General features: G+C 42.4%; 1 protein-coding gene across 1 annotated transcript; it reads right to left on the bottom strand.

Annotated features, from left to right (window-relative positions):
- Positions 1-11,159: 11,159 nt before the first annotated feature.
- LOC119952938 (cytochrome b-c1 complex subunit 10-like) lies at positions 11,160-18,905 on the bottom strand. Its single transcript, XM_038776574.1, has 2 exons — positions 18,841-18,905; positions 11,160-11,277 (listed from the first exon to the last, which is right to left on the bottom strand). Exons 1-2 carry the CDS (start codon positions 18,903-18,905, stop codon positions 11,160-11,162), a joined length of 183 nt encoding a protein of 60 aa, XP_038632502.1.
- Positions 18,906-24,335: the final 5,430 nt, after the last annotated feature.

Here is a 24,335-nt window from a genome sequence, read left to right on the forward strand (position 1 = left end):
TAATTTGGAATTTTGCAGTGTACAGAATAAAATGCATCACTGCCAACAATGCACTCAATTGCATATTTGAAGTTTTAATCGGCTCTCGAGTATAGCAAATTTAAATTTAAAAAAATATTTTGGTTGTGTGCTTCCCTGCTATGGTTGCAACGAAATCAGTCAACCCAAGTGCCTCATTCAGAGGACTTTATTTGGCCTTGACATTAAAGGTTAGAGACAAACCCAGTGCTATTCTCAAACATTTATACAGTTCAAGCCTGAGTAGCAAACTGGAGCAGATACCCTTCCAGAACAATGTTGTGAGAATTCACTGCCCCAGATGGGTGGCACGCTAGCACAGTCGTTAGCAGTGCTGCCTCAGTGCCTGGGACCTGGATTGGATTCCGACCTTGGGTGAGTGTGTAGAGTTTGCGCATTCTTCCCGTGTCTGCGGGGTTTCCTCCGGGTGCTATGGTTTCCTCCCACAGTCCAAAGATGTGCAGGTTCAGTAGATTGGCCATGCTAAATTGCTCCTTAGTGTCCAAAAGGATAAGCGGAGTTACAGGGTTGGGGTGCTCTTTCGGAGGGTCGGTGCAGACTTGATGGGTCGAATGCCCTCCTTCTGCACTGTAGGATTTCTATGATTCGATGAAATATTGGCTCCAGATGTCAACTGTAGTTCTTCTTCTACCCCCCCCCCCCCCCCCCCCCCCAACACCCCCAAGTTGAAATAAACTAATTCATCACAGGCCAGGGATTAAACCTGGGATGCTCCTATCTTTAAGACTCAGCTAGTCGCTGGATAAACTCAGTAAACTGGTGAGAGTTGGATTTGGGTTGTTCAGTTTTATCTTTTGCACAAGCACTCCAATAATTCAAGAACAATAATATAGAATATCACAGTATTATAGAAATAAAGTTGAGCATGAGAAGGAAGAGAATTCCATTCATTTTCTTTCCAGTGGAAACACATTTTGATGTTAGGAAGGATAACCTGAGGTGAACTTTCAAGGAATAACATGAAGAATCAATGACAAATATCCTTTATACACGACACCACTCTATAAGAGATCAATTTTATGTTACAATAAAATTAAAACAAGCATTTAACATCTTAAGCTGTTTTATGGCCCAAATAATGTATTTTGGTAGCAGTTAATATCAAAATCTATGTAAGCTCAATAGTCTTGAATAGAAGAGCACATTGATCCTCCACCTAGAATTTCATTTTCCTACAGCAACCAACTCAATGCTAACATCTGGTGTTACTGAAATGGAAAAGCATATTTCTTAATATTTACAATGAGTGAAACTCAAGAATAGATTACCTGCACCTCATAAGGAACAAAACAAGATTCTTGCTAAGAATTTTAAGAAGCGTCAAGACTTAGCTAAAAAATTATTCCTCAGAGAAAGTCAGTTCTTTTTACATATACATGTATAATTTTCATTGTATACATGTACAAAATAATAATTTGCCCCCTACTTTATAACATGTTCTTAATCGTTGCCCTTAATCCCATCTATTTTTAAAATAACTTGTACGCTCAGAGGAACAAAGAAGAAAATGGATAATCAAGATCAGTTACATTAAAAAAAGGCAATAGAAACAGAAATATTATATCAAGGAAATAGAAAATAAAAATATTTTAAAATATACATTCTCAAAAACAACCTACCTGTAGAAAAGAGACTCCTTTTTACATTGTGCCCCTTTCTGTGCTGGAGCCATTGAATGGCAATGCAGGAACATAACTCTTGTCATTAGAAAGATTGAGCCGATAAATAGCAGCCCTAACTTTCTGTAGTGTGTCTCATAGGGAGGCAGTGGTGTAGCGGTATTGTCACTGGACTAATAAACCAGAGACCCAGAGTAATGCTCTCTGGACCCAGGTTCAAAACACCACTGCAGATGGTGAAATTTGAATTCAGTAAAAAAAAAAAATCTGATAACCATGAAAACCATCTGGTTTACTAATGTCCTTTAGGGAAGGAAATCTGCCATCCTTACCTGGCCTACACGTGACTCCAGACCCAAAGCAATATGGTTGACTCTTAAGGGCAATTAGGGATGAGCAATACATTCTGGTACAGCCTGCAATGCCCATGCCCCTTAAAAGAATAAAAAAAGTGCAGGAATTTCATGAAACTCAGCAAAGTTGAAGACTGCTGCTTTTTCATGAGGCTAATGACAGAGTGGCGCAATATCCGCTCCAGCTAGCATGATCAAGATCTCAGCCAGAAAGGACAAGAAACCGATCATTGCTAATTTGCATTCATTTTAATCTCATAAATGAGTTTCCACCCCCAGCCACAGATCACCTGTATCCGAATCATTACAGGTCCTTAAAACAGTGAACCAAGAGCCATGGACTCAAGAGGGGGAGCAAGGAGGTGAGTAACCCTCTCCACATACCTCCAGGAAGCACAAGAGCACAGCAGCGACTGACCAGTGGCTCTGTGGGAAGATATGTTTGGTGGTGGAATCATGCTGGAACTGGTGAAGGAGGATTCTTTGAATGAGGCTGATGGGGTGAGATTCCACCACCAAACACATCTTCCACTCATTCCCAGAGTCAGCATTTCGCAGGGGCTGTTCGCTCCAGGATACACTGGCCCACTCCTCCAATCACCCCCAACATCTCGCCCTCTTCCCATGGCACCTTCCCATGCAATCGCAGGTGTAACACATGCCACTTAACCTCCTCCCTGCTCACCATCTCAGGCCCTAAACACTCTTTTCAAGTGAGGCAGTGCTTCACGTGCAGCACCATCAATCTGGTCTATTGCATTTGCTGCTCCCAATGAGGTCTACTCTACAGACTGGTTGACTGCTTTGCAGAACATCTCCAGTCAGTCCGCATGCAGGACCCAGACCTTCCTGTTTCTTGCCATTTAAACTCACCATCCTGCTCTCAAGTCCACATGTCCATCCTTGGCCTGCTGCAATGTTCCAGTGAAGGCCAGCGCAAACTTGAGGAACAGCACCTCACCTTCTGACTAGGCACATTACAGCTTCTGAGTTCAGACTGAACTCTCTCCACCTTCACCCCATTTTTATTTCTATCAATTTATTTTCATCTCTTCCCTTGATCTGTTTTTTCATCACCATTATTCCCCCTCCCCCTCCCCCACTTGGACCAACTGTTTCTAGTTGCCCTTTGGCACACTGCTAACCTTTGTTCCGCCATTCACATTTTAATCTCCATATATACCACTATTAACATTCGTCTTAGCCTTAATCACCCCTATTTACATTATTTTGGTCTTCTGTCCTCGATATCCTTGTCAATCTCCACCTATCGCTGGCCCCCCTATCCAGCCCCACCATTCCATACACCCCCACTACAGTATAAATCTGACCCCATTTTCAGTACTCTATAACTTGGACAAAGAATCATCCACTCAAAATGATGTTAGCGCCCTTCTCTCTCCACAGATGCCGTCAGACCTGCTAAGAACGTCCAGTATTTTCTGTTCGTGTTTCAGATTCCAGCATCCAAGTCACTTAGTGCTTGGTTGATTATATGCCATTTCACCCCCTTGAAGTTTTCCCTTGGTACTTGCTTGTTTACATTCCTTTCACATCCCATTGACTTTTAAGAGCCTCCTTGATTGACAGCTGAAGGCTATGTCAAAGGTGGATTTTTTTCGTTAGTTTTTATAGCACTTCACAGACCATCAACTCTGAAGCACTTACTCATTTGAGCAGGTGTCCTGTTCGAGTGCTTTTTTCCCCCCACAGTGGTTTTTTTGTCTACTATGTGCTCTTAGTGCATTTGTGTTTCACATTGGGTTTTTTTCTACTCTGAAGTGCTTCCGAGAAAGACCAGAAGACTGAAGAGGCTGAATGGGGAAACTGAGGGGGAAGGGGCCCTTTGGTGAACCCAAAGCATGATGTCACGGACATGGGGGAGGGGGTGGAAGAGAGCTGATGCCAGCAATTATGGGGACCTTTGCCAGCAATTGTGAAGGAGGTGGTCCTTGCCCGTGATTAGGGAGGGTGTAAGGATATTCTGAGAATGGGCACCCTTTAAAAGTGGCACCCTGATTTCTTGAGGTTTTGGCTTTGCCGGCTTCTTCGGGTCCCATGCACGAATCACCCCAGCTCCAAAAAAATTTCTAAGCGTGGGTTGATTGCGATCTGGATCACGCTGATCTGTCCAGCTAGAAATCGTACTTCGTTTTGGGCCAGAGACCATACTCAGAAACCCGGGGCTGGATTGTTTGGTTCCCGGTGCCAAAATCGTGTTCGCCGATCGGCCAGAGAATCACAGTTCCTGACCAAATCAGGTGCGGCGCCACTTTCACGATGCTCCGCCCCCTCCAAAGCGGTGTACTCGGGAACGTGGTGGCTGCAGACTCAGGGCCCATCCGCGGGCAGGAGGGGCTTTATCAGGGGCGCGCAAACCGGCCAAAGGGTGGGCACTATTTTGCGGGCCAAGTCTGTGAGCGGCCGGCGCCATGTAGCACGGCGCGGTCGTGCGCATGAGCGGCCACGGCAATTTTCCAGGTCGTATCGGCAGCTAGAGCCGGGTGCTCTACGCAGCCTTGCTGCTAGCCTCCAGCCAAATGGAGGATCGGTGGCCGTTTTACGCCATTTCCTCTATCGTAAAACACCACTGTTAGGACATAGCCTCAAAATCGGAGAATCCAGCCCCTTTTCAGGGAATTCCGCCATTGTATATTCTGCTGCTGTAAATAGGTACGGTAAATCCAAAGATCTGCTGGCTACGGTCAGAAAAACTAGTAGGAAATGATTACTTTAATGCCGATTATAATCTGAAATGCGATGGGCACACATTCGATGCTGTTTTAAAAAAAAAAACAGAGATTGGACCCGACCCATTGAAATGCTTACTTAGTTCATGTGACTTCTATTCAGTTCTGTTATTACATTGCAATTTATGATTCTTATGATGCATCTCGGTAGGAACTCCACTCTTCCTCCTTACATCAGTAAATAGCACCTTCCACAACTTGCATGTGATATTAAATTAACTTTGAAACAGGAATATGTTGCACAAGAGATATTAAAACACAAATATGCAGTCAAAAGAAAGATGGTATTTTTTCTAAAGAGAATTCACAGAACATTTTTAAAAATCTTGTTCTTCGCCATCCTGTTACTTGCTCAAATTTCATTCACTACACTTCAATATTAATACGATGGAAAATTGAAGGAAGGTCAAGATATTACTTCCTTCTATTTTCATTAAAACAACTTGCTCACCAATTACAAGAAAAATGACAGGTGGTGATGATTTGTGAAACGGGTATGCCCTTGATTCTCATGAAAGCACACAACATACTTAGCTCAGTGGAAGTTTACTCTTTTAACTCTACATATAGAAAATAATTTTGCCATTTCAAATACTAAAAGCCTTTGAACACGGCCGCAACTTAAAGAATTCTTCCACCTTCTCTCTCAATTTATTTAGTGAATATACAACAATCATCAGGAATTTCTAAAATTCGCAGTACAAAACCTGTAAATTATTTTTACTTTAAAACAGGCAATGTTATGAGAGACTCAGGAAGAACAGGTGTGCAGAGGGAAAAAAAAAATCATTGCCAATAATTAACGTCCCAAAAACATATTTGTAATTGATGTTCTCAGAAATCACTGATTCATTGCAGGTGTACAGAAAAAGGCAAAAAGAAACAAAGGAACCATCCAGCCATGGGATCCAGTTGAAGTGCACACAACTCACTTAATACACCGGGGCTGGATTCTCCAGTCCCCCAGCCCAGTGTTTTACAGCCGTGCACTGTGCACTGGCAGCAGGATTCTATCTTCCCGCCGCTTGTCAATGGGATTTCCCATTGTGACCACCCACACAACCGGCAAACGCACAGGCTGGGGTGCGCTGCCGGTGGGAAAAGTGAATCACAAGGACCGGAGAATTTGAGCCACAGTTGTATTATCCCAAGAATGGTATTGAGAGTCATTAGATTTTATGCATCATAATGATCAGGGACACACAGGTTATCTCGAGGTTAAATACAATACAGTTCTTCATAATTATTGTTTTTAGCTCTTTTAAAAAAAATTTATCTTATTCATCAAACACTAACAGAGACACAAGTTTTAATAGTGACTATGCACTTTTTTGGCATAATATGTTTTGAACCTCAATCACAATTGCCTTCTCATTTTCGACCCCAGACATTGTCTTGCCTCATTTATTTTTTTAAAGAATTTCAACCAATCTGAAAATGCATCACCATACTCACTTTTTCTCTTATATTTTCACTGTACTGATGGCCAGACTTATCGTATCATTTTAGTTCAAGTTATTATTCCCAGCGCCTGGAAACAGAACACTGCTCGATTTACCTGCTCCCTTTCAACTGTAATTTGATAAATGCACACACCTACTGTATTTAAGCCCTGCTGAGTCTACAAAGCAGAGATTGAATTGGTGAGTCAATCAGTAGTGCAGGGAAAATCCAAAATTCCCCAAAACTCCCAACCACAAGTACTTTGTATTTTTTATTATGCAGTCAGATTTTCAAAAATCAAGGACATGATCTTTATCATAGGGAAATGTTTGTCCTTCTCACAGCAAAGGTTAGCTGGCCTCATGTAATGACATTGCTGAGTAAGGGCAGCACTGCTGCCTCATGGCGCCGAGGACCCGGGTTCGATCCCGCCTCCCGGTCACTATCCATAGAACATACAGTACTGAAGGAGACCATTTGGCCCTGAGAGTTGCACCGATCCACTTAAGCCCTCACTTCCACCTCCTAACCTTTTTGGCCACCAAGGGCAATTTATCATGGCCAATCCACCTAACCTGTACGTCTTTGGACTGTGGGAGGAAACCGGAGCACCTGGAGGAAACCCACGCAGACACGGGGAGAACGTGCAGATTCCGCACAGAAAGTGACCCAGCGGGGAATCGAACCTGGGACCCTGGCGCTGTGAGGCCACAGTGATATCCACTTGTGCTACCGTGTTGCCCTATCCGTGTGGAGTTTGCATGTTCTCCCCATGTCAGTGTGGGTCGCTCCCGCACAACCCAAAAGAATGTGCAGGGTACGTGAATTGGCCATGCTAAATTGCCCCTTAATTGGAAAAAAGAATTGGGTACTCTAAATTTAAAAAAAACATCGCAGAGTGAAAAGGTTGTGCATTCAAGCCCCACTTCGAGACATAATCTCTTGTCCCTACTGGATGTGTTAGAGAACAGCATGTCATGTTCTTGTTGCCATGGTTAAAATTTGTCCTTTATTCAACACCATCACAAAAAATATCAACGCATCATTAAAGTCATTTACAACACAGGAGGCCATTTGGCCCATCAAGTGCAGGGTTTCAGTGAGACCACATCTGGCTGTGTTCAGTTTTGGTCCCCACATTTAAGAAATGATATACTTGCATTGAAGGCAATGCAGCAATGATTCACTAGCTGGGGTGAGATGGTGATGCGAGTCTTTTGAGAGGCTAAGTAAATTGGGGTTATAAATCTCTAGGGTTTGGAAGAATGAAAGGTGATCTTATTGAAACTTACAAAATTTGAGGGGACTTGATTGGGTGGTCGCTTGATAGGGTGGTCAGATTATTTCCTCCTGTTGGGGAATCTAAAACAGGTGCACAGTCTCAGAATAAGGGGCCAATCATTTAGGACTGAGATGAAGAGACATTACTTCACTTGAAAGGCTATGAACCTTTGGAATTCTCTGCCCTAGAATACATTTAAGACTGCGATAGATTGGACTTTTTGACTCTCAGGGAATTAAGGGATGTGGGCAGCAAAACCTAATTTAAACCCAAGATCAGCCATGATCATATTGAATTGCGTAATAAAGCCTAATGTCTATATTGTGTTCATGAGTCCATGTTGGCTCTCCCCAGAGCAATCCTGTCAGTCCCACTTCTCTTTCAATCCACTAGTCCAGCAGGTTTCTTTCCCTCAGGTATTCATGCAAAGTGAGCAAAGATCTGACCAAATGACATGTGCATCACATCCATTCCTGATCTACTAGGCAAGGATCCACATTATTTCCATGCCAAGATACAGTTTCATGTATTCAGTACGGTTAGTTCTGGCGAGTATCCAAAATGATAGGTCTCCAACAGGTTGTTTCCTCCCTGGGAAAATGGTGATAAGGTATTAAAAATTCTTCTATTAAAGACAAACTTCTACGTTTCTGGGGTTGTGGTCAGTTAGAGAAGGAATGCAAAAGCAAATTATTGTGGATGCTGTAATCTGCAGATTATTCCAAATATCTGATGACTAATTACCAGCAATGTGCAGGTTGGCATTTGCTACACATCTGCATTAAACTTCAGAAAAGAGGACTCAAGTTTGCATCTTTGTCTTCATGAAGGGTATATAGAATAGCACACTATTTTGGTTGTTGATGTAAGGTTTTGAGCAGTCTTTGCTGTTCGGCACCTTAAGTTGTGGACAATGGTAAAAGTTTACCAAATTATAAAAAGTAATAAAATTGACCAAGGAATGTGTTCGGAGGTATAAAATGTGAAAATACCAAGTTGTTTAGATACTTTTTTCAACTAAAATATGCTTATATTTTTTATTAAATGTACTATAATAAATCTAGGAAAGTCAGATCCTATCACTCGAATGGAACACCTATTAATTCTATAATTTCACTATGCTCTGATCACATAAGTGCAGAGATTGTAGGAGATGCTAAATATATAAACACATTTATCAATGGATTACGAGATTTCATATTTTATTTCAGAAGATTCAATTTGGGGCAAAACTCAAAAGGTTGGAGTAGTCAGAACACAAAATGCTCACGTGGATATAGTCTATTTGTTTCACATTAACATAGCCATTCAAAAGCTGCTAAAAATGATTCCTGCTCCAAGTTTAAAGTTCAAAAACAAAGTTCAGTTGAGGCTGTACTGATATCTGCCATAGGTCGCTTATCTGGATTGTTCATCTGCAGCCTGCAACACACAAAACACAGCTAATAAGCCATCAAATGTATTTAATACAACAGTGCTAGCTCTCGCTAAGACAGCCAAACAAGACTGAAATTTCTACTCGGCAAACATTTTCCTCAATTCTTGGGCTGTAGGAACAACATGCGCAAGTAAGTCACTGAAACTAAAGAGCAGTCTTGTGGATTCAGAAGATGGTGTTCCATTTGCTTGATTCATATGCAGGATTTAAAATATTGGGTAGGGATTAGATGGAGGAAGAAATTGTACAGAGAACAAAGGAATGGGAAAAATGGCAGTGATTAGACTGCATCTTGAAGGAGGACTAGAAAAATGAAGCAGTCTGGGTAGACTGAGTGGCTATTTCCTGTTTGCATATGTCACAGGTGAGCCAGGAAGTACAATTTGGTCTAGTCAAATAGGACTATCTGGACTGACCATTATAATTCCTTTTCATGGATATACTGAAGTCGCAAGTGCAGCCCAGTGGCACAGTAGTCAACACTGGGACTACGGTTCGAATCCTGGCCCTGGGTCACTGTCCGTGTGGAGTTTGCACATTCTCCCCGTGTTTACGTGGGTTTCACCCCCACAATCCAAAAGATGTCCTGGTTCGGTGGATTGGCCACGCTAAATTGCCCCTTAATTGGAAAAAAAATAAATTGGGTACTCTAAATTTTTTTTTTTTTAAATGGATATACTGAAGTCAGCATTTTACAAATTCCAACCAAGTGAACAAAAGCCAACCATGAAGTATTAGTTGATTGATATTGCAATAAATCAATTTTCAATAGATTCTCTGTAAAATACCATTTAAACATTTTTATTTTCTTAAGGTTTGTCCGTTAACCCCAGCCTTATTGGCACACTGACCCGTGGTCTACCACAATTTCAAATTTTCTCTCATTTTAATCCCACCCCATGAATAACCCAACAACAAACTCTTTATTCCTACGATTTCACCATGGTTCTTTTGCTTCACCCCACCAATAGCAGCCACACCTCCGTCACCTAATAATCTTCTCCAGATGATTCAATGCTGCCATCAATCCTTTAAAACCACCTTTCAAGGTGATCTATTTAACACAGCCTTTTACCACCCCTGCCAAAAAACTTAATTTGTCTGTCTGTGTTTCCTTTGAGGAACATATGCTAAAGATGTTACATAAATGCACATTGTCATTTAACCCCCACTTTCCTTTATATCTTTAAAAAGTCCTCTAGCACCTCACTCAAGTAGTCATTCTTCTGATGTGAGCTTAAACTACTGCAAAACCGTTGTGAAGGATCAAGGGCCGTAGTGCAGAACATAAGGAACAAAGGAAGATCAGGAAAATCAAAAAGCACCGGCCAACACGGTGGCGTAGTGGTTAGCACTGCAGCCTCAGGGCCTGGGTTTGATCCTGGCCCTGGGTCACTGTCGGTGTGAATTTCCACATTCTCCCTGTGTCTGTGTGGGCCTCACCACCATAACCCAAAAGATGTACAGGGTAGGTGGATTGCAGGAGTATTTTATTTATTTATTTATTTATTTATTTTAATTGGCCACGCTAAATTGCCCCTTAATTGGAAAAATAGAATTGGGTACTTTTTAAAAATAAAATAAATAAAAATGCACCAATTCATGGTACTAGCTTGGCTTTCAGCAGCATGAATACTATAAAATGAAGGACTGAGAGAGACAGGAATTACCCATGTTCAACTCCTGAAAAAGAATATAGGACACAATGTGTATCAGATAATGAATTAATGGTAACTAAAATCCAGTCCGATAGGTAGCATAACAGAAGGAGTTGTCCGGGATTCAGACGATATGCCAATTCAAAGGCTAGGAAGCAATCATCCAGCAAGGACACAGACATTTTTGCCAGAAAAATAGGTCAATGGGAACTACTGCTATTATTTATTTGAAACAAACCAACATTACTTTTCCTGTTGCTCCATGTGCACCAGTAAATATGTTATAGCACACACTCTAGATTTGTAGCAGAAATCAGTTCTACATGTTGGGTTTAGGACCCCATGAAATAAGATCGACTGAACTCAAAGCCCTCACTGTAGACAGTTCATTATTGACATACAAACTGAGATTCCCAAAGTATCTTGAACAGACAAAGACTGTCAAAGAGCATAGTGATCATTGATAATAGCACCACTTCATTAACCTTTGATTTCACTACTCAATATCCTTACTTTAGTCTGAATAGAAGTTGAGGAAAAAAATAAAACTGTGACTTACCATTAAAACATGATTAGTTCATTCAGTCTTGAATTTCCCTCTTATATATGGGATACGGTCAACTATTACTTTCCAATCTGTTGCGTACACCAGTGCCACACAACCAACACCTCCCCATGTTGCCATTGTTGGAATCCTAGAAAAATAAATGACATATAAACGTAGAAATATCATACTGAGTTCGGAAGCACATTTATGCTAATACATTGCAAATTTCATGCTCTTAATCTTTGCTCATAAGATTAATAAATCACTTCCTCCTGTCTTTGGTGCAGTTTCAAGAACATTAAATCTTCAGTTTTTGCATACCCTATATTTGCTTTATTTCTATGGATAGCTCAAAAATAATAGTAGTTACTGGATTAGTACAGAAGTGATCAGTATTTCATTATTAACCATAACTAACATCTCATATGTTGTTCTTTTTTCATTAATTCGAGACACGTCTTCAGCACTGCAGTTAGGATGTTGTTGGGGCCCAGTCTTTGCTGTATGCTATGCCCTCAGCCATTTCTTGACATCACACGAAGCCAATCAAATTGGCTGATGACTAGTTTCTGTTATGGTTTTTGTGAAACTACCCACAATATTGATAAACATCAAGCTACGATTGACAGCTCCTGACCTTATCAAAGAGAGTTAAGTGCTGTTAATTTCACAGCTGAATACTTCAAAGTCACTCGATCCAAAGGGAGATGAATGAGGTATGTGCAGTTTTGGACTCCTTTTCTGAGGAAAGATGTTCTTGCAGAGGGAGTGCAGCGAAGGTTTACCAGACTGAATCCTGAGATGGTGGGACTGATGAATGAGGAGAGATTGAGTAGGTTAGGATTGTATTCGCTGGAGTTAAGAATGAGGGTGCTCTCAGAAACCTATTAAATTCTAGAATGAGGGTGCTCTCCGAAACCTATAAAATTCTAACAGGACTAGACAGGGTAGATGCAAGAAGGATGTTCCTGATGGTGGGGTGTCCAGACCAGGAGTCTTAGCCTGAGGATACAGGGTAGACCTTTAGGATAAAGAGGAGACAGTTCTTCACCCAGAGTGGTGAGTCTGTGGCATTCGTTACCAGAGGAGGTAGTTGAGGCCAAAACATCGCATGTTTTCAAGAAGCAGTTAGGTATAGCACTGGGGGCAAAGAGGATCAAAGCATATGGGGGGAAAAGCGGGATTAGGTTATCGAGTTGGATGATCAACCACAATCATAATGAATGGCGGAGCTGGCTCGAAGGGCCTCTTCCAGCCCCTATTTTTTATGTTAGAATGCAGATAGCCGGGTGTGTGGAAGTTGTCAAACACAGTTTATTAAAATCAATGGCAGATCAAACATCGGAGGGATTTTAAACGCAGCTGACTGTATTTCGCTTTCCAGAAATTGACAGGTGCTGCTTCCTGTGTCTTAGCTAGGTGTATTGCCCAGGTGAGTTTTAAAGCAGTAATTTCTTTTCACTGCCTCTGCCTGGACTGCTCTTTGGCTCCTTTTATGGGGGGGGGGGGGGGGGGGGGGGGGGGTGTCTCTGGTGGGGCTGTTTTTAATTGGGGGGCCCCTGGTAGGTGTAGGGAGGGGGAGGAGCCTAGCCACTGGACCTTGTTCAAAACGGCGGCCCGATAGCAGGCTTCCCGAAGAAATCAATTTTGCAGAGAGACATGGGTGTGCTAGTGCATGAGTCGCAAAAAGTTGGTTTACAGGTGATTAAGAAGGCAAATGGAATTTTGTCCTTCATTGCTAGAGGGATGGAGTTTAAGACTAGGGAGGTTATGCTGCAATTGTATAAGGGGTTAGTGAGGCCGCACCTGGAGTATTGTGTTCAGTTTTGGTCTCCTTACTTGAGAAAGGACGTACTGGCACTGGAGGGTGTGTAGAGAGATTCACTAGGTTAATCCCAGATCTGAAGGGGTTGGATTAGGAGGAGAGGTTGAGTATACTGGGACTGTACTCATTGGAATTTAGAAGGATATGGGGGGATCTTATAGAAACATATAAAATTATGAAGGGAACAGATAGGATAGACGCGGGCAGGTTGTTACCACTGGCGGGGTAAAAGCAGAACTAGGGGGCATAGCCTCAAAATAAGGGGAAGTAGATTTAGGATTGAGTTTAGGAGGAACCTCTTCACTCAAAGGGTTGTGAATCTATGGAATTCCTTGCCCAGTGAAGCAGTAGAGGCTCCTTCATTAAATGTTTTTAAGATAAAGATAGATAGTTTTTTGAAGAATAAAGGGATCAAGGGTTATGGTGTTTGGGCTGGAAAGTGGAGCCGTCCACAAAAGATCAGCCATGATCTCATTGAATGGTGGAGCAGGCTCGAGGGGCCAGATGGCCTACTCCTGCTCCTAGTTCTTATGTTGTTAATCCCTGCCATGCAAAAGTTTGCATCGCTAAGGATTGGGAATCGCTTCCTGATTTGTGCTCCCAGTGAGCGCAAATCAGGTGCAATTCAGCTCCAACTGGAGAACATAGCCTCCCAAATGGAGAATACTCCCTACAAACAGAGAATACTCCCTGCAAATAACTACGCCACAAATTACTCCAAAGTGCTTTGCAAGGTCTAATTTGGCAGTTACCGATATCAGCTGTTTGTTCTAGATTTATTTAATAAACTGAAATTAATTTCACCAGCTGCCATGGTGGGAATTTATGAGTGCATCATGAGTGCAGGCCTCTGGATTACTAATCCAGTAACAAACACTATGCTATTGTGCCCCTGTTCTAAAGCAAAACGCAGTCTGGATTAATAGGGCTCCCAAATGTACACTAAAATCTGGGTAACAATAATGATGGCTCTCTTTCTCTCCAACTCCCTCAGTCACACCCCCAGTCTTTAATCTTTCCTGGCGCTTTTATTGCACTCTTCTTTCTCTCACTTCCTGGAACACGGAAAAGCCAATAAAAGGCTTTACCACAGATTTTATTTTGCACGTCCTGATTGAGTTTTTCCTCAATAAATCTCCTGAAATTTGCCCTCTAACATTGCATCACATATTTTGTCAATGGATGTCAGAAATTGCAAGTTATAAAAAAACATAGACTGGATCCGGAGAAATTAGGTACACGGCACAACCCAACATCAGTTCATAACTTCGGCTAAGGGAAAATGATCAATTTCACAGTTTACGATTTGGAAAAGGCCTGCAAGGGAAAACTACAATTAAAGCATTAAGAGGCAAGTTGATTGATATATTTTATGTTATTGCTATTTTTGAAAATTCTGATTACATTTTTTTGAACATTAGTGTTAGGATATCAAACCAGGCTCCAACAGTTGTTAGAATACCAGACGGGAACCTCAAACAATTTTTCAATTTCTAAAATTGTGAGGAAATGATACTTCACCCAAGGTGTGAAGATCCTGATCAATAGATATGTTCAAACAAACTTTATTTTTAACACAGAATTAATCACATTATCAAATAAATAACTTTTTGATTATCAGTTAAACAGTTTTTAAACTGCTGTTAAACTTAAAATCCTATAACAGACTGCAAAACTACAGACAGACCTAGCTCCTCCCATTCATTGCATCACCTGTATCCCACTAGGTTCCATCACCTGCTCAGCTAGGACTATACACCACTACCATCATAAATTATCGACATTCCAGGAAATCACGAGCAATCAATTATTCTATTAATCCTTTATCTGTAACCAAGTGGTTGGAATGAATAATTACCTCACCTTTTATTACACTTTAATTACAGTGTTAGTAGACACACTGCTTGTATGCATTTTAAACCAAGGTTTTTAAATAACATTACTATCACAAATATGAAATATATTGTATATCAATTTCTACATTCATCACATTAAGAATTTTGGCTTGAAGAAATAAACTGGTAACACCCCCCCCCCCCCCCCCCCCCCCTCCCCCTCCCTCCCCAGGCATTCAGGGATTTGTGGACAGTCAGCGATTGTGCAGCAAGTGTTCCATGAGCAATGATATAGATGGGGGTTGGTGGAGTGGGCAATAAAGTGGCAGATGGAATTTAACAGAGAAGTGCGAGGTCATGCATTTAGGGAGGTCAAACAGTTCAAGGGAGCACACAATAAATGGGAATATACCAAGAGGGGTAGATGAAGTGAGACATCTTGGTGTACAAGTACACAGATACCTAAAGGCAACAGTTAGTAGACAAGGTTGTTAAGAAAGCAAATTGAATGCTCCCTTTCATTGGCAGAGGTATAGAAGATAAAAATAAGGATAGAATGTTGGAATTGTATAAAACATTGATGAGGCAGTTCTGGTCACCACATTATAAGAAGGATGTAATTACTCTGGAGAGAATGCAGAGGAGGTTTACAAGAATGTTGCCAGGGGTAGAAAAGTGTAGCTGTGAGGAGAGATGGGATAGGTTGGGGTTATTTTCCTTGCAATAAAGAAGGCTGAGGAGTGACTTAATCGAGGTGTACAAAATTATGAGGGGTGAGATAGAGTGGACAGAATAAAATTGTTTCACTTGGTGGAGAATTCTACAACCAAGGGACATAGATTTCAGAAAGTGTAGAAGGAACACAAGGAAGAACGTTTTTACACAGAGGGTAGTGAGAGTCTGGAATTCACTGCCCGATTGGTGGTGGGGGCAGAGACCCTAAACTCTTTTAAAAATAACCTGGATTTATACCTTAAGCGCTGTAAGTTACAAGGCTATGGATCGGGTGCAGGAAGATGGGATTAGAAAGGGCACCTGGGTGTCTTCGGGCTGGCAGGGACAAGATGGGCCGACTGGCCTCCTTCTGTGCTGTAAGCTTTCTATGGTTCTATTCACAATTATAAATGCGATCAGGGCGGCACAGTGGTTACTCTGCTGCCTCATGGCACTGAGGTCTGGGGTTCGATCCTAGCCCACTGTCCGTGTGCAGTTTGCACATTCTCTCCGTGTCTGTGTGGGTATCACCCCACAGGGTAGGTGAATTGGCCACACTAAATTGCCCCTTAATTGGAAAACAAATGAAATGCGTACTTTAAAATTTTCTTTTTAAAAATAAATGTGATCACAACGTTGTGTTTTGTGGTGTAGAAAGGAAGTGCACACATACCGAAGATTTTTTAATGCTATAGCTAGAAGGAACAAAATATTACAGTGATCCTTTTTCAACAGCTCTTGTTTCTATTCTCTAAGACTCTATAACACTTATGGAAGATTTTTCTCTTAGTCCAAGAAAAAGCAATTGAACTGCTTCATAGTGTTACTTTGTTTTTGCAATATTTTTCCTTGTAATGCTCACATGGTTGCTAGAGATCAGGAAGCAGCAGGTAGCACAGATGACAGATACAATTTTTCAGTCAATAATTTCATTCAAAACCAATGCTCAGGGGTTATAGGCATCAATGATGCTTGTATTTAAAAATGGACATCTAGAGTTGTATCAAAGGTATACAAACTAAACCATTTGTATGTTTAGCAGTAGCTGGTGAGGGATTATAATAATAATCTTTATTGTCACAAGTAGGCTTACATTGACACTGCAATGAAGTTACTGTGAAAACCCCCTAGTCGCCACACTCCGGCGCCTGTTCGGGTACACTGAGGGAGAATTCAGAATGTCCAAATTACCTAACAGCACATCTTTCAGGAGGTGTGGGAGGAAATCCACGCAGAAACAGTGAGAACGTGTAGACTCCACACACAGTGACCCAAGCTGGGAATCGAACCTGGGACCCTGGAGATGTGTAGCAACAGTGCTAACCATTGTGCTACCTTGCTGCCGGATAGAAAATTACCATTCAGAAATCTTCTATTATCCTGGCGCTGAGGTCCCAGGTTCAATCCCGGCACTGGATTCCTGTGTGGAGTTTGCACATTCTCCCCGTGTTTGTATGGGTTTCGCCCCTACAACGCAAAGATGTGCAGGCTAGGTGGATTGGCCACGCTAAATTGGCCCTTAATTGGAAAAAATGACTTGGGTACTCTAAATTTATTAAAAAAAAGAAATCTTCTATTAAATGGTGGCACAGTGGTTAGCACTGCTGCCTATGGCGCTGAGGACCCAGGTTCGAATCCCAGCCCTGGGTCACTGTCCGTGTGGAGTTTGCACATTCTCCCCGTGTCTGCATGGGTTTCACCCCCACAACCCAAAAGATGTGCAGCATAGGTGGATTGGCCACATTAATTGCCCCTTAATTGGAAAAAATAATTGGGTACTTTAAATTAAAAAAATAAATCTTTATTAATTAAACCAACATAAATTTGCAATTATAAATATATTGTGAGGGCTGCACGTGGCGCAGTGGCTAGCACTGGGACTACAGCGCTGAGGACCCGGGTTCGAATCCCGGCCCTGGGTCACTGTCCGTGTGGAGTTTGCACATTCTCCCCATGTCTGCGTGGGTTTCGCCCCCATGACCCAAAGATGTGCAGGTTAGGTGGATTGGCCACGCTAAATTGCCCCTTAATTGGAAAATAAATAATAATTGGGTACTTAAATTTATAAAAAAATAAATATATTGCAATCACTATTAGCTAATGAGAATGCTCATAGGGGTTACATCAGATTATGTGTACATTAAGTCTTGCATATAGCTCATCACATATTACAATTTCTCAAACTGGTTTGCAGCAGGAAAAGAACATTTTCCCACTCGTTCAAGGAACTAACCATTCTCATTTTCTAAGATATAAACAGCAACATAATCAACTGAAAGACAAGAACTTCTATAATGATTTCCTGCCCAGTAATTCAACCAGCCATTATTATTGCGAACCTAGTTGATATGTATCTTGTAAATATTGTTGTCCAGCTAATGACTTATATAATTCACCCAAAAAGTATTAGAAATCCCCAGACAACTGCTTGCATTTTATCCCAAGTTCCGAACATATCATTTACAGTCTGTCCTCTTGTGCAGCAAGATGGGGCTTGGAATTTGGGGATTTACAGTACCAGTGGACAAATTCTGAATATGGGATAGAGAATTGTCAAAAGGGTTTGTACATTTCATCCTACTACAGTGAAAATCCAAAACTTGAAGTTTACTTTATCAAAGTGGCATGATGGCCTGACTGGGAATATTTCTGGGAAAAAAAGGAGCCATAAAAGATCACAGCTTCTGTTAACAAAACGTGCAAATGATTCATAATGAGAGCTGTGGTTTTTCCTTGACTTTTGAACCACTGCATTGTTAATGATTCTGATCCTACCACAGCAATGAAACCGCTCTAATCAAAATCACAAAAATCATCCTACATTTCCACAACCATAGTGCACTATCCATCCTCATCCATTACAATTTGTCTGCAGGCTTTGAGATGGAGGACTAGCATTCCCCTCCTATATCTCTCCTCCATTGCCTGGCTAACTGGGGCTGCCCTGGTCAGGTCTAATAATTAGGTATTCAATTGTAGTCAGAGAATATCATGCAGTGACTTCTCTTCCCTTCCCACACAGTTGTCTCAAGAGTCCACCACGGGTCTATTTTTGACTCTGTCCTATCTTCCATCTACATGTTGCCCCTCAGCAACATCATCTGAAAACATGCCAGGTTCCACGTTTACGAAGATGACACCCAATTCCTCCATTGCCTGGCTGCCTCCGGTCAGTCCTTTCTATTAGCCTTCAATTAACTATTGGGGCAATAACATCTTTCATTTCCACTGAAAACTACTTTCCCCAGCCATGATCTCAAGCTGAAGCACATTGTTCACTGCTTCTACATCCTACTGACCAGGAGTTCAGTTCCTCTCAGACATGAAAGCCACATACTTCAAGCTCTTCTGACTGTCCTCCCATCTTCCATAAATATTCTCATCCAAAGCTCTGCAATCCATATCCCAACCTGCAGCATTTCCTGCTCACCCATCTACTACCCTCCGATCATTGACATGCATTGAATCAGAGTCCACCAATGCCACAATATAACACTTCTCCTCATATTTAAATTCCTGTATAGTCTTTCCTCTGCAGATTGTTTCTCAAATCCTGCAGCCCCCCCCCCCCCCCCCCCCCCCCCCAAAAGAGTTTTGCATTCCTCCAATTCTGGTCTCTTGTGCATCCCTCAATACCTTCACTTGACAACTAATGATTGCATCTTCAGCTGTCTAAGTCCCAACATATGGACTATCTTCCCACAAACACTTCTCCTTTAACCGTTTCCTTAAATCCTATTGTGACCAAGTTTTGATCACATTTCCTAATATCTCCTTTGGCTTGGTGTCGATGTTTGTCACAGTTTGCTTCTGTGAATTATCTTGGGATATAGTACTAAGTTAAAGCCGTTATATAAATGCACTCTTCTTGAAACATGAGCGAGTTGTTGCTGATGGAGAAAGTAAATATCAAGTTCACTCTAGCAGAGGCACCAACCTGTATTTTATTTATTTAAATTTAGAGTATCCAATAATTTATTTTTACAATTAAGGGACAATTTAGCATGGACAATCAACCTACCCTGCACATCTTTGGGTTGGGGGGGGGGGGGGCGAGACCCACACAGACATGGGGAGAACGTGCAAACTCCACAAGGACAGTGACCCAGGGCCGGTTTTGAACCCAGGTCCTCAGCGCATGAGGCAGCAGTGTTAACCACTGCGCCACCATGCCGCTCCTAGCATGAACCTGATTAACTACTTGGTCACTGGTAATGCAATTGTCACAAGCTGCTCTTGTGGTTGCAACTTTCAGATGAGTTCCAGGATATTCCCCAATTTCAGCCATGTAATGTTGAAGAATTTGAGGGATCAAGAGATGAGCCTCTCATTGTAAAGTAGGCTACTGTATTCTTGGACTTCTGTTGATAGGTCAAACCCGGTTATGTTTTCGGTCAATGTTGGTTCTCAATATATTGATGGCAAACATTGCAGTCTTTGAAGGTAATGGGGAAATTCTGAACTTTGTGGTTATTACCTACCACTAACATAGTGGCAATGCTACCTTCAAACTGTTAATATTTAGTTTAAATCGCTGCAAAACATTTACGTCCATCATCATTTATTTGCAGTACTATTCCTTTTTGTTTCTCACCAGACACAATGTACAATGAAACATACAATCTCATTTGTGATTTGCTCCTTCATACGATGGCCTGTAAATATAGCTCGGCAATATACACAGATGTGACAATGTCATTTACTGAGAAAGCAGTTGTAAGGCACAGAAGCACGTTGCATCCAATTCCTTCATTCAAATCAAGTAGGAGTAGCAAGCATGTTACCAAAGTTATCACAAGGTTAGAAAATAGTTTACAATTAACTTGGAAACACTGTGTGGCTGTTTTACCTTGTTAAATAAGTTGCTACATTGCCCTGTAAATATTGAATTTAAAGACTTTCAGAAAGGAAATTGAACCTTTTTTTGGCAAGGTGTACCCCACAACAAATTACATTTATATAGTACCTTTAAATGTTGAAAAATATCCCAAGGCGTATCACACAACTAAAATAAAAGACAACTGGACAAGGGAGACAATATCAGGAACATCATAAAGAAAGGTTCATGAAGCATCGGAATTAAGGAAAGGGATGTGAAGAAGCAAATGAGTGCAAGGAGAGAAATGTGGGGCTTAGGCAATAATTGCAAATGCCAGAGTGTGGGGTGTGTGATGTGCACAAGTTTCAAAGCAATGGTTTAGTTTGTGTTAGGGTGGAGTTGCCACATTGGAGGAGTTTAAAGTGAGGCCATGAAGAGATTTAAAACACAAAATCATTTTAAATTTGTTCAGTTGGGGGAATGGGAGTGTCATTGAAGACAGGGGTGACCCGTGATTGGAACCTGTCAGAGATGATGTTGGAGTGAACAAGTTTCAAATTTGAAATGACGAATCAACAGGATCAGGTCAATAAAGCTCCGAGTTATTTCAGGTAATATTTTACAATGGAAAAAAAGTGTTTCTGACACCACAGAATCTGGTTTTACACGACTGCTTATTTGAAATATGGACAAGAGCTTACAACCTTGGAGAGCAGTACTGGGTCACCATTCTGAGGTTGCAGTACTTTATTTACCAGTTCACGTCTCTGCCCAACTAAAAAAAAAAATCATAGTGCATTCAAACTTGAGCTATGGGTTCTGATGAACAATAGCAAGAATGAACAATAGCAAGAAATTCTAATTGTGCCATACATTGATGACAACAGTCTAGATTATAACCTCAAATATAAGGCTGCTACGCAATACTAGATTTATAAGTCTCGTATAGCTTTTCCTGGTTTCCATTTTATTCCCAGATGGAAAGGGGGCAGGAATTAATCAATGCTGCTCCAATAACCAGCTCCAAAGTGCTACCTTCTTTTTCCCAGCCTCAGAACTAGCAAAGCAAAGCAGAAACTACAGATGGCTATGGGCATATACTTTCATTACTTCCAGAGAGAGAAAGTGTTTGGTCACTCCATATTTATAGCATTAGAAATAAAAGCAAAATACTGCAGATGCGGGAAATCTGTAACAAAAACAAAGTGCTGGAAATACACAACAGGTCTTGCATCATATGTAGACAGAGAAAAGTTGCATGTCAAACATGACTTCTTCAAAAGAGATGTGATAGGTTTTATGCTGTTGATTGGGGGGGGGGGGGGGGGGGGGGGAGAGAGAGAGCGAAGAGACAAAAGCCGTTGTCTTTTACCCATCCTCATTCCGAGGGTTGGTCGCACTGCCAGCAATCTTTCACCACCGATTTCTACTCTCCACTGCCTGTCGCATAGAGGGGCCAGTCCATGTTCTGATATTACCTATCTATGCCAATGTTGGCGTGTTTCCCAGATGTTTAACCTCGCACGAGCTCTTTTTCCAAATACATTAGATGTCCGAAACATGAGAGCTTGGTGCAATGCTGTTCAGAAGTCATATTCCACTCGAAACGTTAGCCCCGTTTCTCTCTCCACCGCGGTTCCAAGACCTGAGCATTTCCAGCACTTTCTGTTTTTTATTCCATCATGTCAGGTCCTCGCTCCAAGGCCATTGCGTTGAATCGGGGGCGGAACCGAGTGATTTCATTACAACAAAAATACCAATGGCTCGGATAACTATGGGAAGCAGAATTACATGCTATCCAACTGAGGAATAAACGAGCAGTCAGCTACAGATAAGAACACCGAACTTTAGTTTTAACCGAGGAACCAAAAGAATGAGGAGGATCAGAGCAGCGGTGAAGGTTTGCGTTTACAAAAGACAGAGCGGGAAATAGTGGCCGGGTTTAAATCCTGGATTGTGGGAGAAAGGAGGACGGTCAAGGTGAATCCAGCCTCCGGCCCTCCTGGAAAGTCGGGGGGGGGGGGGGGGGGTGGGGGACGCTTCAAACCTTCTCCCTCCCTCAAACAAAACCGACCCTCCCCATCCCATAACGTTGAATTCAGCCGCCACGCTCACGTCCTTACCAGTTCTTTATCAACTGGACGTATCTGGGACCGATTAATTTCGCCAACATCCCGGTGACCGCTCACTGACCCACTCCAGTGCCACAAAATGGCGGTTTCAGGACCCCCCCCAATATAGACAGCCCCAGTCAGCGCCTGTCGAAAATAATTCAATGCACCGAATAAAAAAAATCACTTTTATAATTCGTTTTTAAAGTTAAACCTTTCATGTTGAAAAATAGATTGCACTGCACTAAAATTGCCAATGGCGCGACTCTCTCCAAGGGTCTTCGCAGTGTGGTTTCTATGGAGTGATATGCTCGGTGCTGCCCTCTTTGGCCGGGGTTGGAAGCGGCTTTGATCGTCCACCAGTTGTCCATTGCCCAGAAACTGGGCGCCCATATGTTGAAATTAAATATGCAAATCTGGATCTCGCCCGTCGCAGGTCGCGATATCTCGCAATACCTGGTTAGGTCTGACGAGACGTTCAGAGCACGACGAATCCCGCGAGAGGCTCCCGTGTGATTTAATGGCCTTGTCGCATCACAGTATTCCTCAGTAACTGGTTTAGGTTTGGCATATTCCTGGAGATTTAATCATATGACAGTGCCTTAAGGCCGGCCCTTGGAGGTGAACAGAGCTCACAGAGCACTCGCGAGGATCAATGGTGGTGCAATTCCACAGGTACTTGGATAAGGAGCGCAGTGGGCCAAGCAGACATGGAGCTGTAAGTGGAACAACAGTATCCTGCAGGTTTACCAAGACCCGAGTGTGGAGGTGGCCAGGAGAAGAGCAGGTTCAACCAGATTAGGTTGATCCTTTTTAAGAAAAAGGTGAAGTTCGGATTGTTGTATCCGGCCCGTCTCTGGGTCACGTACGAGGAACGGCACTTTTATTTTGAGTTGCCTGAGGACACATTGGACTTCGCGAAAAGGAAAGGACTGGTGGTGGACTGAGAACTTTTGAACTTTGCTGCAACGTTCATGGTTTTGTTTTGGTTTTTCTGGGTTTTTTTTTTAAGTTTCCCGTTTTGTGGAAGCTGTTTGTAATGCCGTTTGCATTGATTTGGGACCAGCGGTAGAGCGGAGTGTGTTAAGGTTTTCATTTACACTGTTGGGGGATGGAGGTGTGCTTGTTTAGATCTTGGTGTTTTTCTGTCCGGCAATTGTGTGGGAATTGTTTGATGTTGGAGAATGTTTGTATGAGTGAGTGGGGAGGGGTTGATAGGTGGGAGACTATCTGGCGCCAAGCTAGCTGGGTGGGCTAACTCTCGGAAGCGCAGTGGGGGGTGTGCATATGTTCGGTTTATTAAAGGGGTTGTGTTACAAAGGTGTTGTTACTGGGGGGGGGTGGTAAATGTTCTGCTGATGAGGGAGGGACTTGGGCTAAGGGACAGATAGGAGGTTGGGGGCGGAGGCTGCCTGGGGGTGGACCGGTGGAGGCGCGGAGCATGGGCTGGAGGCGGGCCCAAAAAAGGGGATGGCTGATCAGCAGCGCATGGGGGGGGGGGGGGAGGGGGGGTGGCAATGAGCCCCCCAACTAGGCTAATCACCTGGAATGTTCGAGGGTGAAATGGGCCGGTCAAGAGGGCATGTGTGTTCACGCATCTTAGGGGACTGAAGGCAGACGTGGTAATGTTGCACCTTAGAGTAACTGACCAGATTAGACTGAGGAAAGGCTGGGTCAGTCAGGTCTTTCACTTGGGACTAGATTCAAAGACTAGAGGGGTCCCAATCCTGATCAATAAGTGGGTGGTGTTTGAGGTGGGTAGAATAGTCTCGGATGTGGGAAGTCAACGACATGGGGGAAATTTCAGCAGCGGTGGTCTGGGAAGCACTTAAGGTGGTGGTCAGAGGGGAGCTGATCTCGATACGGGCCCAGAAGGAGAAAATGGACAGGGCAGAGTCGGAC

Source organism: Scyliorhinus canicula, chromosome 18, assembly GCF_902713615.1.
Source record: "Scyliorhinus canicula chromosome 18, sScyCan1.1, whole genome shotgun sequence".
NCBI lineage: Eukaryota > Metazoa > Chordata > Chondrichthyes > Carcharhiniformes > Scyliorhinidae > Scyliorhinus > Scyliorhinus canicula.

What these genes read in the sequence shown, in the direction of transcription:
- LOC119952938 (XM_038776574.1), bottom strand. Translation starts at nt 18,905, where the DNA reads ATGGATTGCAGAGCTTTGGATGAGAATATTTATGGAAGATGGGAGGAC. An exon ending in GACAGTCAGAAGAGCTTGAA is followed by an intron (nt 11,278 to 18,840) that starts GTATGTGGCTTT and finishes TTATTTTTCTAG; the next exon opens with GATTCCAACAATGGCAACAT.